Genomic DNA, 16093 nt, shown 5'->3' with positions numbered 1-16093 from the left:
ATACAAGGGGGCCCAAAATCGACCTTGAACCTCGGCTTCACAACACCTGCCCACATCCCAAATATCATTGTAATCCATCAAGAGGTTCCTGAGTTATGCTGACTACAGTAGTGCGGAAACACAAGCTGACAAACACACACACAGACACACCTAAAACTATATCTCCATTTTTCATGGAGATAACAAGCCGCTAGGGGGCCCAAACGTACACAACTTACTTCATGTGGCATGAACTATCTACCACTCAAAAATCATGACCGTAGCACTTGCAGAAAATTTGACCTCAAACTTTTAAGGTACGCTGCAGTATTTAAGGTACCCACTAGGAGGCCCATCATCAAACTTGACCCTTTTCCTTCAAGAAACCTACCTATCTGCTAAATATCATGCACAACCATCAACAGCTCCTCGAGGTATACTGTCTACAATTACGCATACATACACAGCCCGCTGCAGTACCGTAGGAAAATGCCAGGTGACCCGATTTTGAACTTGGCCCCCATTTCCACAATTGCTACGCACCCACCAAAAATCATGCAGATCCATCAACAGTTCCTTGAGTTATATTGTCTACATACAAACACATAAACATACAAAGTCCACTGCAGTACTGTAGGAAAACGCCAGGTGAACTATTTTTGAACTTGAGCTTCGTTCTTACAATGGCTACTAACCTACCAAATATCACGAAGATCCATCAAAGGTTTCTAGAGTTATGCTCTTGACATACATATAGACCCAAAACCGATAATATACATGTAACCTTCTCGGCGAAGGAAAAGAACGACATGAAATTCATGGGTTTCAGGGGGTGAATTGGTCTATCTCCATGTAACGTACATCTTAACTAGTACTACTAGCTGTGTGACGGAAAATAAAGTTTCCCCTAATTTTAGTATTCTATATGTATCTTATAGTGTCTACAAGAATGTACAAAATGAAAGACACAGACCACAGTGCTGGTGTGAAACTGTTGTTTTACTTCCAAAGTTGCAGATGGTACACATTCAAGGCATCTTCCAGCCTTAACACAAACATGAACACACTTTCACACCAGTTATTCAAATAACACTCATTCCAAGAGCTGATCTCGTCACAGTTGCCCAACAAGATCGTCTCCCATTTTTTCCACGTTTTTGCGGTGTTTTTGATACTTTTTCCATTTTTATGCCTCCTCTAGTTTCCGTGTGGTTACGTCTTCTTCTCTTCTGTTTGAGATCGAATTTTTTTCCTTATTTTACGATTTTTTTGTCTTTTTTCCAACTATCATTCCCGCAAAACTGTACACCTTGCCAGGCGGCACCTTTTCAAACGTAAGATTAGTTTTACAATTTTTTTTTACAAAAATAGCATAAAGAAACATGAAGCTATTACCAGTTCAACCCTGTGTCATCCTAGGATGTTATATATGATTCAAAAACTGTCCAACATTATTTTTTTCAACAATCTTGACCACTTAAATATTTCAACAAACCATGCAGATTAGTAATAGTAGAATGTCACTGCTGTTAAAAACACTCGTATGTGGAATAACTAAGACAACTACTACCATACTTATAGAAAAACGTAGTGAAGTTTACCATCTCACAGGCTTCCTGGCTGTCTTTATCAGTTTTGTTTGATTTTACTACAAAAATATCCTGCCCACTCCACTTCTGTTGTTGAAAAGAAGAGGCATTCCTTGCATGAGAGGTCGTCAACGAACGAAGAAACAAACAAGATGGACATTGGAGATGTTTCGACAGCTTTCATACAAAAGGTATCATAATAGTCAGGTTTGGAACTGTAAAACACTCATTCACACTCAGCTATCGCTATTTTTGCAGTTAAAAGTTTTAGTTTTACCCATGCGTCAACTTTCCAGATATCACTTCACCCGGTTCGGCGTACAGTTTCGACAGGAAGGAATTACTTGCTTGCTTGCTACTCTAGGTTTAACGTTAGGTTCCTCGCGAAACTTGGTGTGGGTGGTAGGGGGCGCTGTTACTCGATGCCGGTGCGGGCGGCCTGCTCCTTGGCCTGGTGAGCCTGCAGTACTGCCACGGCCTCCTCAACCTGTAGGGGGGAATGGGAAGGTTTTCTGTTTAATGTTTTGTTTCTTCTTTGAATGCATATAAGGCCATGTTGATTTGATTATATGGATGACATACTCTGCAAAGCTCAAAACTGATGCAAGCATGCGAATAAAAAAGTTTTGCAGCAAAAAAAAAGTATGGCATTCTACGACGTATTCATTTTCCGAGATATCTTTTTGCAATTTATGGCGTATATTTGCTCATTTTGTAGCTTCTTTGCACAAATTAGTGTGATAGAAGACAGATGAAAATAGATTAAATTGATGTGCACGGATGTAATCCGTATAATCAAATCAACATGGCCTAAGTAACAGTAAATAAATACAATGTTAAACTCAAGAAATATGCAGAGGCACCAGAAGCTTTCTCTATACATTGCTCGAGATTTATAATAGCTGTTTTAGCAGTAAGGTTGTCTGGGAAGTTACAAACATACTGACCTTGGCCTTGAGAGACTCGCGGGACTCGAGCATGTGCAGCAGCTCGGCGTTGTCGATCTCCAGCAACATGCCAGTGATCTTACCAGCGAGATCGGGGTGGCTGTTCTGTAAACAACAACAAACAAACAGCATGGTCAACTTCAGACACAAGTACCAAACTGTACAAAACAGCAAGCAATGCCATTCCACATTCTGTTTTGTAAACAAAACAAACAACGTCAACTTTAGACACAAGTTCTAAGTCCCATAGCTGAGCAGTGGTAGGGGCAGTACGTCTGTCCAAAAAGGATTTCCACCTCTGGTGGTCGTCAGCCGTTCTTTGACACCAGTACAACACTTTTAATGACAAGTAATGCCATTCCTAATTCTACTACTTCCCATGATTTCATTCCTCAGTATCATTTTTGAGAGATTATAAAGCTTTAAGTTGAATAAGATTTTAGTCTATTTCCTTTTCTTAAAACAAACTGTACAAAAGGGAAATCATGTCTTTATTTTGTGACTTTAAGGGTTTTAAGACAAATGCCTCGTACGTGTCGTCACGAAAGACGCGGTCGAAAGGAACTTCCGCCGGTCGGTTGTCAGACTCGTCATCGAATCATCACCAAACCCCAAAACTACCGCCGTATATCTCTTCACTCTTCACCTGTTTTTCAACTATAATTACTTATTCAGCCAGAATGACTGCCATTCTGCATAACATTCTTGTCCACATCAATGGAGTTTGCTACACATTACCACACTGTACATGTATACTAGGCTACCACACAGTTGCAAGGGAGTTGTCCCTAACTGACCTGGATGAGAGGGAAGAGGCGCTCTCCCAGCATCTGCTTCTGTTCCTGAGGGGGGGCAGCTGCCAGCATGGAGGAGGTGAGAGGCTCCTGGCCCTGGACGTGCACGGCCTGCTGGGGGGTGGACTGCTCCTGCACCTGGAGGGGGTAGGGGAGAAGGAGGGGGGTTTAGTCAATCGCTCAAACTGACAGTGAACACTGGACAAAGCGACACTGTGTGCTGTGCAGTGAAGCACGACAGTACACTTACTGAAGTTTTTCTTTTACAATTTCAGAGACTTGTGTATTACATATTTGTGGACAATCAAGCACTGCAACCAGCTAGTTTGAGAAACTTGCTATAATTACACTTCACATTTTATGTTCTTATGTGATTTGCAAGTTTCACAAGTAATACTAGTTAGAGGACCAACTTTAAGAGTGTTCATTTTCACTATCATGATCCAATCAATTTGGCTTCACTTTCCATTTTATAGAGACCAAAAGCAAATATACCTTTATCTATAAATAAATGTGCTCAACATGTGTTTGGATGTGTGTACAAATATGAACCAGTTGGTACACAGATATGGACAATACACATGGAAAGACATTGTACACAGATGAGTAAGACTCCGTTCAACAAATGTGGATGTAAGAAGACAGTACATGTAGAGAAGACACAAGACTTAAGAAGAAACCAGGGACTTTCTCTGACAAGACATCAATGACTCTCCGATTCAGTAAGTAATGAATAGATAAAAACAATTTCTTTACCAGTCTATTGACTTCACTTGAATACATACCTCTTACACTCATGTGTTTTATCTCAAGTGTAATTTCAATTAAGACAGGGTTTTCAGACAAATGCCTCGTACGTGTCGTCACGAAAGACGCAGTCGGAAGGAACTTCCGCCGGTCGGTTGTCAGACTCGTCACTGAATCATCACCAAACCCAAAAACTTTTTTCATGCAGATCATTATCCTTTGAAATAAATCATTTGTCAAACAGACTGTAAACTCCTGATACCCCCCTCCAAGAGAAGTCCCTGGGTCAGGTAAACACTTTCTTCACTCAATGCTCAAGCCCCTTTCACAGACAACTTATCATTGTTCCATGGTGACAATTTTACAAATGCAACTACAGAACAGACTGTCGTAGATTTGGGAAAAATAGAAAGAGCAATTATTTATTTTTGAGGAGAAGGAAGGAAAATGAATTTTTTATAGTTTGTGGCTGAAACAATTCTGTAGCACTATAGAAATACAGAACACATATTCACAATGTTTTAATTTCGCAGTAAGACACCCCAGCGAAAATAAAACCACCACATACATAAGGATTTACAGTAGAAAGTAAACACATTTTCAGTCGATAGGACATGTGTGAAAGAGGCTTAAGTAGGGAGGCTAGAGACAGAGACATGTGGACGGATGGACGCACCTTGCTGGACTGTGCGTACGAAGCCGGTCGGTACATAACCTACAGAAGCCGTGGGGAGGGGGAAAAGGAAAGGGAACAGGACAGAAGAGAGTCAACACCAATAACCCACATGCTCCACTCCATGGAAAAAACTTTCCCCAATCAGCTTCAAGGAAGAGGACATTTTAGAAGATCCTTTCTCTTAAAATTTAGGTAGAAGCAGTAGAAACAAACTCCTTGTTGTTTAAAACTTGTAATTTGAAACAATTTGGAATCAGACAACAGGAATACAACCTACAACCAATAGCTGATACTGTCAGGATACACAAAGACTGCAAATTTGCTTTTGCTTTTCTCTCCAAGTCAACATGTTTTGTTGTGTTTCCTGAAGTTTTATTGTGTTTACTGAACTGTTCTCTTCACATGGAGTGGAACAAGGGGCAGAAATCCCATAGACGTACGGTAAACACCACAGAATATCAATGTATCCAACACTCATGCCAGACCCTCTCCATTTTTTTGTCATCTCTGGGTAAAACACAATTTTTTTGTAACCTTCAAGTCAATAACAATGTGCATGCAGACTATCTGATTGGAAGAAACTGGGAGGTGACCTTTTTGTTAGGTTTCTTGCCAGTCCGTCATTTTTTTACTGTAGATATGATTGCCATTGCAAGGTAAATCATGATGCAAACATTTTCTGACGAACGAAGGGTTCAGAAATTAGATTTTCCATTTTGAGCACGTGATATGGTCAGTTTTCAAAGCCAGTAATGCAGTCAAGCAAGTCCAAGTTAGGGGAGACTGTCATGCCAAAGTAAGGGATCGTTTCTTTTACCTTTTCCCTTTCTAGTCAACTTTCAATTCCATTTGCTTCTTCCTGACGAAGAATTAAAGAAGACTGGCATTCATGTTGGACAAACGACTTATACAAATTCTTTTGGGAGATTCCTCAAGTCACAAGCATGGAATTTATCCTATTGTAACTCCGGTTCGATCCAACGATCACTTCCAAGCAGAATAGCTTTGTTCTTGTCCTCATTTTAACATTTGGTCCTTATGTCCTACATCATTTCATCAACGAACGTTTCTCAGCAGTTAAAAGGGGGTTAAACTTCTGAATGCCTATTTGAATCCTGTTACAATGTTGTTACGTGTGACTCAAAGCCAATCAGAATATTCTACAAGGAAGCGACCAAAGGAGTGAACCGAAACTAGAATAGAATGGATACCAGACTATAGACTTGCAACATGCATTAGACGCTTTAGATCCGGACAAAAACACTACAGTACAGGGAGAGAAGAGACAGAGATAGAAAGAGAGACATGTCTACACGCAACGATACATGCAGATGACAACAGAACACACCCAGAAGGACAATGGGGCAGTCCCTGTTAAGATTCAGTTTGTTAAACTTTGGACTGCTACACATTTATGACTGGTGAAGTCTGGAGACTGTGCACCCTCTACTGTATCTAACCTTACTAAAACAGGTATTCATAGGAACATCAGACCTGTACAATGGTCAACTCTAATCAATTTAAATCTAGATAATCTTACTGCAGTGAACAAAAATCCAACTGAAATTTGAAGTTTTGGTCAACCCTGTACTAGAAGTGACCACCTTTGTTATCAAGAGGTGGTCACTACTAGTACAGGGTTGACCAAACCGAACCACCTGGCAGTTTTTGGTGGTCCCATTAGACTATTTCCCGCATTTACCCAAGCATTAAGAATCCTGTCTATAGTAGGCACCTGTCGACTGTGACAATCATTAAACCTTCTCTCTGCTAAGGTAGCCTTTTGGCACCAAACTTGTATTGGTTACAGGGTTAGGCAGCAGGGAGAAGGTTAAGTGCCTTAAGTGGTCGCTATAGACAAGTTTGACTGTACAATATCATTACAGTTTATTTTAGTAAGGTTACAAGCACAGTACGAAGTTGAATCTCCAAGGCATGTTGTAACGTACTAATAAGGAAATGTTGAACTTACAGATGGGTTCATGGCCTGAGGCTGACCCCCGCTGGGCGGGTTGCGCATCGTGGCGGTGTACTTGTATCCCGGGCGCGGCTGCTGGTTGGCCATGGCGGCAACTCCCACACGGGGCTGCTGGGTTGGCGCAACACCTGGGGGAAATAAGCCGTTTCATTGGTCAAAAGGGGAAACAAGAAATCCCATTGGTCAGAAGGGAAAACAAGCAGTTTCATTGGACATAAACAAAAGGGGAAACAAGCTATTTCATTGGTTACAGACAACTCCCAGGTTTAATGTGAGGTGTACTCCAATGGTTTAGATGCAGTGTGCTTTCTATGTCGATAGGCACAAAATTCATTGTGCTTTCAACTATGCTTTGATTTACGTAGTACAGGGTTTTCAGACAAATGCCTCGTACGTGTCGTCACGATAGACACGGTCAGAAGGAACTTCTGCCGGTCGGTTGTCAGACTCGTCATCGAATCATCACCAAACCCAATCAGGGGCCCGCAAGTAGCAAGGTGGTTTCTTTAAGCGTGGGCTAAACTAAGGGATCAATCTATTCCTACCATGTCAAAGAAAAAACAATTTTCTTGGTGTAAAAAGCTTTTGTGTGAACCTACCTGCGTGACCTCTTACCCCTCCCTGTATGTGACCCCTCAGCCCTGCTTGTGTGACCCTCACCCCTCACAGTTTGTGTGACCTCTCACCCGTTTATGTAACCTCTCCCCCCTATTTGTATGACCTCACCTCTCCCTGTTTGCATGACCTCTCACCCCTCCGTTTCCATGACCTCACCCTGTTTCCATGACCTCACCCCGTTTGCATCTCTCACCCCTCCGTTTCCATGACCTCTCACCCCTCCCTGTTTGTGTGACTTCTCATCCATCCAAGTTTGTGTGACCTCTCAGCCATCCCTGTTTGTGTGACCTCTCAGCCCTCCCTGTTTGTGTGACCTCTCACCCTTCCCTGCCCGTATAACCTCTCACCCCTCAATATTTGCATGACCTCTCACCTCTCCCTGCCATCCGTTGAGCAGGTGGCTGCGTGGTGCGGGCCATCGCCTGGGGCGCCACCTGTCGCACGGCTGCGGCGGCAGCACGCGGGGCGGCGGCGGCCGGGAAGCGGGACCCGGCGGCGGGCATGGCCTGGAAGGCGGTGGCCTGGGCGCCAGGGCGCATCGGAGCGGCCTGCTGCCAGCGCGGACTGGCACGGACCTGAGCCATCTGGCTGGGGAAGTAGCGCTGTGGACAAGAACAAAAAACATGTCAACATAAAAATATAAGCTTCAGAAGCGAGGGAGCACTGATTATATTTAGAAAAAACACATATTGAAACTTTAGATTGGGACAGACTTGAAGAAAGAAATCTTCATTTAGAGCGAAGCATGCTCTTTCCATAGACATGTGAAGCTTTACTGCATATCACACTTGTTTCATGATATGACAATTTTATGTGTAAATTCCTAGAGTTTTTCTTAGGTCCCAGTGTCCTCTTTGCTAACACTGTTACTCCATTGGTCATTTCTACTGTTATTCTCGATTTGCTACATAATCTTAAAAATTTCCTTTCAGACAGTGATGTTTCTTCCGACCAATAAAATCAAATGCTGTCAACTACTTCCTTTTCCCCCAACTGCTAAAATTACCAACTGCAATATCAAAAGGATTTACAGTATTTCAACCAGCAATATATATTCTAACACCAATACAGGATGCTGTGAATGTTTGTTATATCAGACTTACCGGCTGCATGGACGGCATGAAGTAGGAGGATCCCTGGAACATCTGGTTGGGCTGGGGCGCCGGCATGCGCATCCCCGCCATACGCTGCATGTACTGGGACGCAAGCTGCGCCTTGCGGTCCTCCTTACGCTGGGCAAGGGCAACGTACCTACAAGGGAAAAACAGGACAAAACAAAGTCTAAACACATGTATTTTCACAAGTTTACAACTGTCTTACTTTCAAACTGCCTTCCGAGGCAAGCTGCACCTTACGGTCCTTCTTACGCTGAGCAAGGGCAACGTACCTGCCCAAAAAGAACAACACAACTCCTGGGTCTTAACATCTGTGTTTATACGCAACAAAAACTGCCTTCCAAGGCAAGCTGCACCTTTCGCTTCTCCTCAAGCTGTGCAAGAGCAACGTACCTGCCAAGAAAAAGCATTGCAACATCCAAGTTTAAACACCTGTGCTTTCACAACTTTCATACATTACCAGAAACTAATATTTGCACTCCTACAACTATCACAAATGAAATGAAACTGTCTTAATGCTACGGCCGCGTGGCGCGTTGGATACACCCGATCCCTCGATCTCGGAAGTTAAGCAACGCGCGGTCCGGACAGTGCTTGGATGGGAGACCAACCAAGGACGTCCGGATTGCTGTAGCCTCACGAAGCTTTCCACAAAATCGTCTTCCGGGAGGGACGTAAAACGGGGGTCCCGTGCTCGAGGAGGTGCCTCGAACACGTTAAACAGCCTCATTACCCTACACATTGGGTACCTGCCTGTGGCACTGGCTGCAAATACACCTGATATTATTAACAGGGAAGCATTTAGAGACTAATCAATACTGAAGTATCTGTGAAGGTAAACATAACTATGCTAGACAGACTTACAGTGGTTTGGAGACCACAATGCGTCCGTTCATCTCGGTGACAGCCTTGGTGGCCTCCTCGGGAGAGCTGAAGCACACGAAGCCGAAACCCTTGGAGCGCCCGTTCTCTGTCATCACCTGGAGTACGGAGGGAGGGGGGTCAGGGTGACGGCAACATATATGCTTTGCAACAGACCTGAGTCAGCCCACACATCTTTCTTATGTGGAAGAGACTGTCATTCTCAAATACCACTGTTTAGCCATAGACTTAGCTGTAGGGCTTATGTGAATTAGGGTTTAACCATGGTCAATACTGACTGAAGGAAGCCAAATGTATTAAATAATGTGCATCAAATTGTTACATACATGTACTAATCACTATATCAACCTGACATCAATGTAGCAATGGACTGCAAGAAAAAAACAGCCAGTCAGAAAAAAATTAAAATTCTCTACCCCAACATCTGCTTGATGATAAGCTATGGAATTGCCATATTGGTTCAAAGACATTCAAAGACAACCTGACACTCCCTAAAACTACCAGTTTTGTTGGCTTCACTATATAGAAGCTAGAATGTCACTCAGCATATAAGGAAGACTTCTCTCCTACAAAGCTTTTGTGAATGAATGAATGAATGAATGAATGAATGAATGAATGAATAAATGAATGAATGAATGAATCTATCAATAAAGAAAGGAAAGGATCTATCAAGTACCTTTGAGGATGTGATGGTTCCGAACTGGGAGAACTCCTTGCGCAGGATTTCCTCATCGATGGTGCTGTCCAGGTTCTTAACGTAGAGGTTCACACCCTAAGAATCACACACAAGATGGAAACATGTTATTTTTGGTGTCTATCTATCTGTGCATAATTTGGCCAGCAATAACGTAAAAAGCTATGGCTTGATTATGATACTTGGTATGTGGGTAGGTCTTGGGAAGACAGAGGACAGGTTTGGTTTGGTTCTCCTAGTGGCTTTGCTACTGTAGCCCAACCTACGTTTTATGTATTTTCTGTTCTAGATGTGCTGTGGAATTGTTTGGCATAGAGGTACCAGGTTTATGATTACTGTATCTAAACAACACTCAATGTATGAACAGCAGTAAATTGAGCCCTCCTGAATTGTCAATGAAACAATGCAGGAAAACTTTCACCAACAATTGAAAGTGTTTTTAACAAAATTTTTTCAGACAAAGTCTTACCTGGTAGCGCTGGATGCGTTCTTGCTTAATCTTCTCGAACTTGGCCTTCAGCTCGGCCTGGCGTTCCGCCTTCTTCTGGGCACGACCAACGAAGATGCGACGTCCGTCTTCAACTTCCATGTCGTTCATTTCCTCGCAGGCCTTAAGAATTAACGAATGGCTTATTAACATTTTTGGCAGCAGGGTTTCTCCGTTTCACTGTTTAACATTATCAACATCTCTGTTTTCGAATACAATGCATGCAAACTTTTTGCCACATTTCATTCTTTCCTCCCTCCTCCTGCACTATTGTTTTATTTTTTATATTCATTTGCCTCTGTTCCTTATTTCATTTGCGCATACCAATAAACAAACAAGACTTGACGTACCTTTCCGGCGGAGTCTGGCTCTTCGTAGCTGACGAAGCCGAAGCCACGGCTGTGTCCCATGTCGTCTGTCATCACCTTGGCACTCACCACTTTCCCGTACTTCTCAAACATATCACGCAGCCTGCAAAGAAACACAAACATCAACTTTGTAGACTGGTGCAATGGCCTAGTATGGGGTTTTCTAGGAATCTGTGAAAAATGTGCAAGTGGGAGCATTGGGAGGGAGCAGAGGAGGGGATGATGTGTTCTACGGTGTGGAGTTTTAAGGAATTGTTAAGAAAAGTTAAAAAGGCCATTCTAAGGCTTCCTAATGGGGAAAATTACTGTCGGGTCACAGTTGAAGACTGTGGCCACATGTGACCTAGTAGCATCCCTTGTTATGCTTAGGTCTCATTTCCAATCCAGTGCCCGCCCGGGCTATTTTTGTGTTTGTGGGCTTTTACATCATATTTTTCGTTCCCACAAGCTGCCAGCCTGCCCTGGATTGGAAATGGGACCGAAGCATTAATCAAAATTTACTGCTTGTCAGGGCATGGTCAGGGCAAGTTGATACAACACCCTTGTTCCCCTTTTTAGAAAAAGCCCTGCGCTTGACCTTGCATTCGGAATGTTGGGGTTCGATCATATCAAAGACTTCAAAATGGTACATACTGCTTCTCTGCGTAGCACTGGGAAAGAGAATGAAGTTAAACACACACACCACTACCAGTGGCCCAACACATGAAACCCTTACTTGTCATCGTCCCACTTGTCTCCGAAGTTCTTGACGTAGATGTTGGTGAAACGTTTCTGGGCTTCTCCCATGGCAGCTAGACGCTCACTGCGAGGCACAAAACGTCCTACATACCTGCAGAGAAAAACAGCACAATAAACATCATGTTCATCAACACTTCTTCTTGCTCAAATCTTTTAGTGAAATCAAGTCTGCGTGGTCTATCTGCGACCTTATGAAAAGTAGTATTTTAACTTGACACCCATGGGAGTTAAGCATTGTTTTCATGTTCGTTTTTCACCGATGCAAAGGGGTGAAGTCTGCCATCTCTGTTTGCCTGTTTTTCACTTTGAATCTATTGACATGACTTCTATGGAGTGTATAAAAAGAAACTGTCTTCTATGTCTTATCTTGAATGCTATGATCTTTTAGGTTTTCAGACAAATGCCTCGTACGTGTCGTCACGAAAGACGCGGTCAGAAGGAACTTCCGCCGGTCGGTTGTCAGACTCGTCATCGAATCATCACCAAACCCGTGTGTTTGCACTTTGACTTAATGAAGTATAAAGTAGACTGTAGAGCGGACTCATTCCTCAGCAAACCGAAATTCATCTTCGAACGGAAACTATGAGGTTGCAGCTTTCTTTCTGAAAATGGGGCGTGAGTGTGTACGGTCGACTTGAGGTTATCCACTACTATTTGCATTTTAACCAAATGAACTCAGCACTTACACTTTCTTGCCGTTGAGCATCATGCCGTTGACCTTTGCCATGGCCTCATCGGCTGCCTCTTGGGTCTCAAAGTGCACAAAACCGAAACCTTTGCTGGATCCAGTTTCGTCTTGGGCAACCTGAATGGGACAAGACATAACCAATAACATCAACATGAACAAGCACAATTGCTACATTGTTTTGCCAATGTTTTTACAACAGGGTTCCAACAACTTACACTGACTTTGATGTCTTTTAACGAATGCTATGATCTTTTAGGACTGTGGTTTTCAGACAAATGCCTCGTACGTGTCGTCACGAAAGACGCGATCAGAAGGAACTTCCGCCGGTCGGTTGTCAGACTCGTCATCGAATCATCATCAAACCCATATGACATTCAAGTAGACATTCAAGTACATGTAGATGCTCAAGATAGCATCCACTATCTTTTGAACTTAGATCTTTCATCATCAACTGAGAGTGAGTTTGAACACAACTGTAGAGTTGTGGAGAAGACATCGCTCTTACCTTACAAGACAGGATGTTGCCAAAAGCTGAGAAGGTGTCGTAAATGGCCTTGTTGTCGATCGACTTGTCCAGGTTCTTAATGAAGACATTTCCGACGCCGGACTTACGCAGCGACGGGTCGCGCTGGGACCACATGATGCGCATGGGCTTGCCCTTGATGGTGTCAAAGTTCATGGTGTCCAGGGCACGTTCAGCTGGGGAAGGTGAAAGGTCATGATGAGTTATACATCACATTGTGTACTGATATGGCACCATTCACAACTCTTTACATTACCTTCTTTGATGTGAAATTAATATTTATCAAGGTTCTTTCTGCCATTTTCTATTCAATAGGAGATGAGAGCAAGAAGCACATTTGCTGGCTACAGAAAGTTGACAATATGGAACATTGCTGGCTACAGAAAGTTGACAATATGGAACAATTCACAAATCTTTAAATAGTTGTTTGTGATATTTCATGGATTAAGGTTCTTTCTGACAGCTTTCCATCCAAACTCATCGATTTGAGCTTCTCATGAAAAATTGAAGGTTCAAACAAACAAAATGAGGGGGAAACAACAATTACCATCGGCTGGCTGTTGGAAGTTGACGTAGGCGTATCCGAGCGAGCGGCGTGTCACCATGTCGCGGCAGACACGAATGGACAGCACAGGTCCAGCGGGGGAGAACTTCTCGTACAACATGGCCTCTGTGATGTCGGGATCCAGGTCTCCGACGTACAGCGACGCGCACGGATAGGTGGGACCTCCGCCTGGGTTCATGGTGATCTCTACTCAAGTTGTGTGTGATCTGGGGAAAAAGACAACATACAATCTTACAAACATCGCTCAAAAGAGATCTCTACTCAATGTGTGTGTGATCTGGGAAAATAGACAAGAATATACAATCTTTCATTTCAAACATCTCTCAACTGAGAAGGGGCACAAAAAAACTCCCTGTAACTTATGATCGGATCCACTGTTTAAAGAGTCAAAATCTCAAATGTTGTACATGTATCTGCATAATGTGACATCACAAAAGCGGTGGATTGCTCGTTCCTTCACAAAGACCTGACTTGAACCGCTGTCTGATCAATCAATCGTTCACAGGCATCTGGGAAGATGGCAACTGCCCAGAGGACTGGAAGAAAGGTGTAATCTTGTCCTTCTACAAGAACAAGGGCAGCAGGCAAGAGTGCAAGAACCACCGTGGTATCACCCTACTCTCAGTTCCAGCCAAGGTGTTCAGTATGGTAATTCTCAACCGGATCAAAGAACCCTTAGTGAACTGTCCAATACAGGGGTATAAAACCACCCATAGCAAATTATAAATACCACATATCTTAGCTGAGCCGTATAAAAATGTTCAAGAGACATTTATTATCTCCAGGACACTGATTAAAAAACGGATAAGCTGATGTACCGCTAAGGCCTTGAGGGTATCGTAGCAGCGTATCCGGCTGATGCTATTTATGGCAAAACTTTCCTATAACCCTCAATCACAAGTTACAGCATCCTTTATAATTTTCACAGAAACAGAATTTCGAACAATTGATGTCGATCACTGTACCAACTAGCAAATGTGTACATAATCTCATCAATTAAAAACCAGGGTGACGAGTAATTAAAAGTCTGTGTGAAAGCAGGTCAACTAACACGTGAACACTGTCTAGACAAACAGAAGCTGTACTTACTAACTTAGTCTTAGGCAGCACTACCAATACAAGCATATGGTCTGCTGCAAAATTGCAACAGACAATCCCATAATTGTCTGTTCTAATTGTCTTCAAATGTCATCCAATATTAATAAGCTAGTTCGGAGTTGCTACTACGCATGTGCAGTGTCAAAGGTGAAGGCCCCCGCGACGGAAACAGTACTCGCCTCCACATTGTCTAGATTTGCATAACAACGCCCAGACGGGTCTTGTTTTCGTCGCGGGGGCCTTCACCTTTGACACTGCACATGCGTAGTAGCAACTCCGAACTAGCTTATTTTCTCCTTCACCGAAGAAGGAATTCTGTGAATATTATAAAGAAAATTCTGGACATATTTGAATGGTGAGTCACACTTTGAAAGTATGGATTCCTTTTCTTGACCCAGCTTGTCAACCCAGCAAGATAAGTTTTCAAAATCCTTTGTCAATATGTTCTACCAAAGAGCCGAAAGAAATTTTCAATTTGACATCAGGGAAAAAAAATTGAAGACAGGCAAGTGTACCATAAAATATAATTTGTGTTTGCAGACAACTAGAGACTGACCTGGATTAATATAATTTGGGGGCATTTCGCCAAGAAATTATACTAGTCAATACACCTTTGTAACCTCCTAAAGTATCTACAAAATCTACGGTATGTTGGGTGGTTGTCAGGAAAAAACGAGTTCAAAGTCGACGGTAAAAACGCACGAGAATCCGGCAGTGATCCGCACTTTGGCCACGAGGCAGAACCACGTGCTTTCACTTCCTGAATCCCAACCGCTGGAACAATTCCACCCAAACTACGACATTCTCTCAAACCTTCCGGTTTCTTACAACATCCTCTTCTGTGGAAACAATCCAGGACTGGTCTTTCGGGGAAAAATACAAGAAACTCGCAATTCTATGGCTTTAACTAATGATTTTGGTAACGATTCGCTAAAATATTCGGTGGGCGTTTTCTGGCTGGTTTGCCGGCATCTCACTGGAAACCTAGCCATTTTGCGAGGAGCATTCCAACGTTTTTCAAACAAAAAATGGCACAGTTATTCAAGAAATCAGTTACCATAGACGTCAGAGATACACTTTATGTATCTGTCAGAATGATAGGTCTAGTTATTTAAGAGAAAAAAGAGAAATTCTTACCTCAGAAATTAGTCTTCAAATCCAAGATGGCGTTGTCAATTTTGGCTGGATCTTCGAGCTTCAGCAGACTTTGGGACGTTCCTACCACCGTTTCGCGAGTTTTTTTCTCAAGCTTTTTAAGTTTTTATACAGAATTTTTATCACTTTTTAAGTTTTTTTGTTGTTTTTTGTAAATTTTTGGGTTTACGGCTGTTGTGTGGGCCTAAAATGCTAGCACACAACAACGCGTGGAAGCTGACGCAGGTAAAAAGGTGAGGAGGGGTACCTACGCCGGCCTGAGTTAGCCGCCGGAAGTGACGCACCTATAAGAAAATAATCCTAAGAAATGATACGTTTTATTTCAACGTATACGGTAATTTATGTACAAATTCTGAATTTCGATGCATTTGAATATATAACAGGATCGGATTTTGGTAGAAATTGATAAATAGAATGTCTTCTTTCTTGATTCATACGGCGGAGCAGTTGGC

At 42.7% G+C, this 16093-nt stretch overlaps 1 protein-coding gene across 2 annotated transcripts; it reads right to left on the bottom strand.

Annotated features, from left to right (window-relative positions):
* Positions 1-960: 960 nt before the first annotated feature.
* On the bottom strand, positions 961-15903 carry LOC136424492 (polyadenylate-binding protein 4-like). Of its 2 annotated transcripts, XM_066413107.1 has the most exons (16): positions 15624-15903; positions 13371-13594; positions 12806-12999; positions 12299-12417; positions 11590-11703; positions 10857-10977; positions 10489-10629; positions 10002-10097; positions 9308-9423; positions 8432-8579; positions 7702-7930; positions 6705-6838; positions 4733-4771; positions 3313-3447; positions 2516-2620; positions 961-2055 (listed from the first exon to the last, which is right to left on the bottom strand). In XM_066413107.1, the coding sequence occupies exons 2-16, from the start codon at positions 13564-13566 to the stop codon at positions 1984-1986; spliced, it is 1959 nt and encodes a 652-aa protein (XP_066269204.1). In that variant the 5' UTR covers positions 13567-13594; positions 15624-15903; the 3' UTR covers positions 961-1983. The 2 variants fall into 2 exon arrangements, with proteins under 2 accessions (XP_066269204.1, XP_066269205.1); XM_066413108.1 differs by lacking the exon at positions 4733-4771.
* Between the last annotated feature and the right edge of the window lie 190 nt (positions 15904-16093).

The sequence above is a fragment of the Branchiostoma lanceolatum genome, chromosome 18 (assembly GCF_035083965.1).
Source record: "Branchiostoma lanceolatum isolate klBraLanc5 chromosome 18, klBraLanc5.hap2, whole genome shotgun sequence".
NCBI classification, from domain to species: domain Eukaryota; kingdom Metazoa; phylum Chordata; class Leptocardii; order Amphioxiformes; family Branchiostomatidae; genus Branchiostoma; species Branchiostoma lanceolatum.
Note: the sequence above shows the minus strand (reverse complement) of the source record. Positions and strands in the feature narration are given on the sequence as shown.

Coding starts and splice junctions, on each gene's coding strand:
- LOC136424492 (XM_066413107.1), bottom strand. CDS start 13,566: ATGAACCCAGGCGGAGGTCCCACCTATCCGTGCGCGTCGCTGTACGTC. Junction 11,704..12,298: donor ATGCTCAACGGCAAGAAAGT/GTAAGTGCTGAG, acceptor TTTTCTCTGCAG/GTATGTAGGACGTTTTGTGC. Junction 10,630..10,856: donor AGCCAGACTCCGCCGGAAAG/GTACGTCAAGTC, acceptor TTAATTCTTAAG/GCCTGCGAGGAAATGAACGA.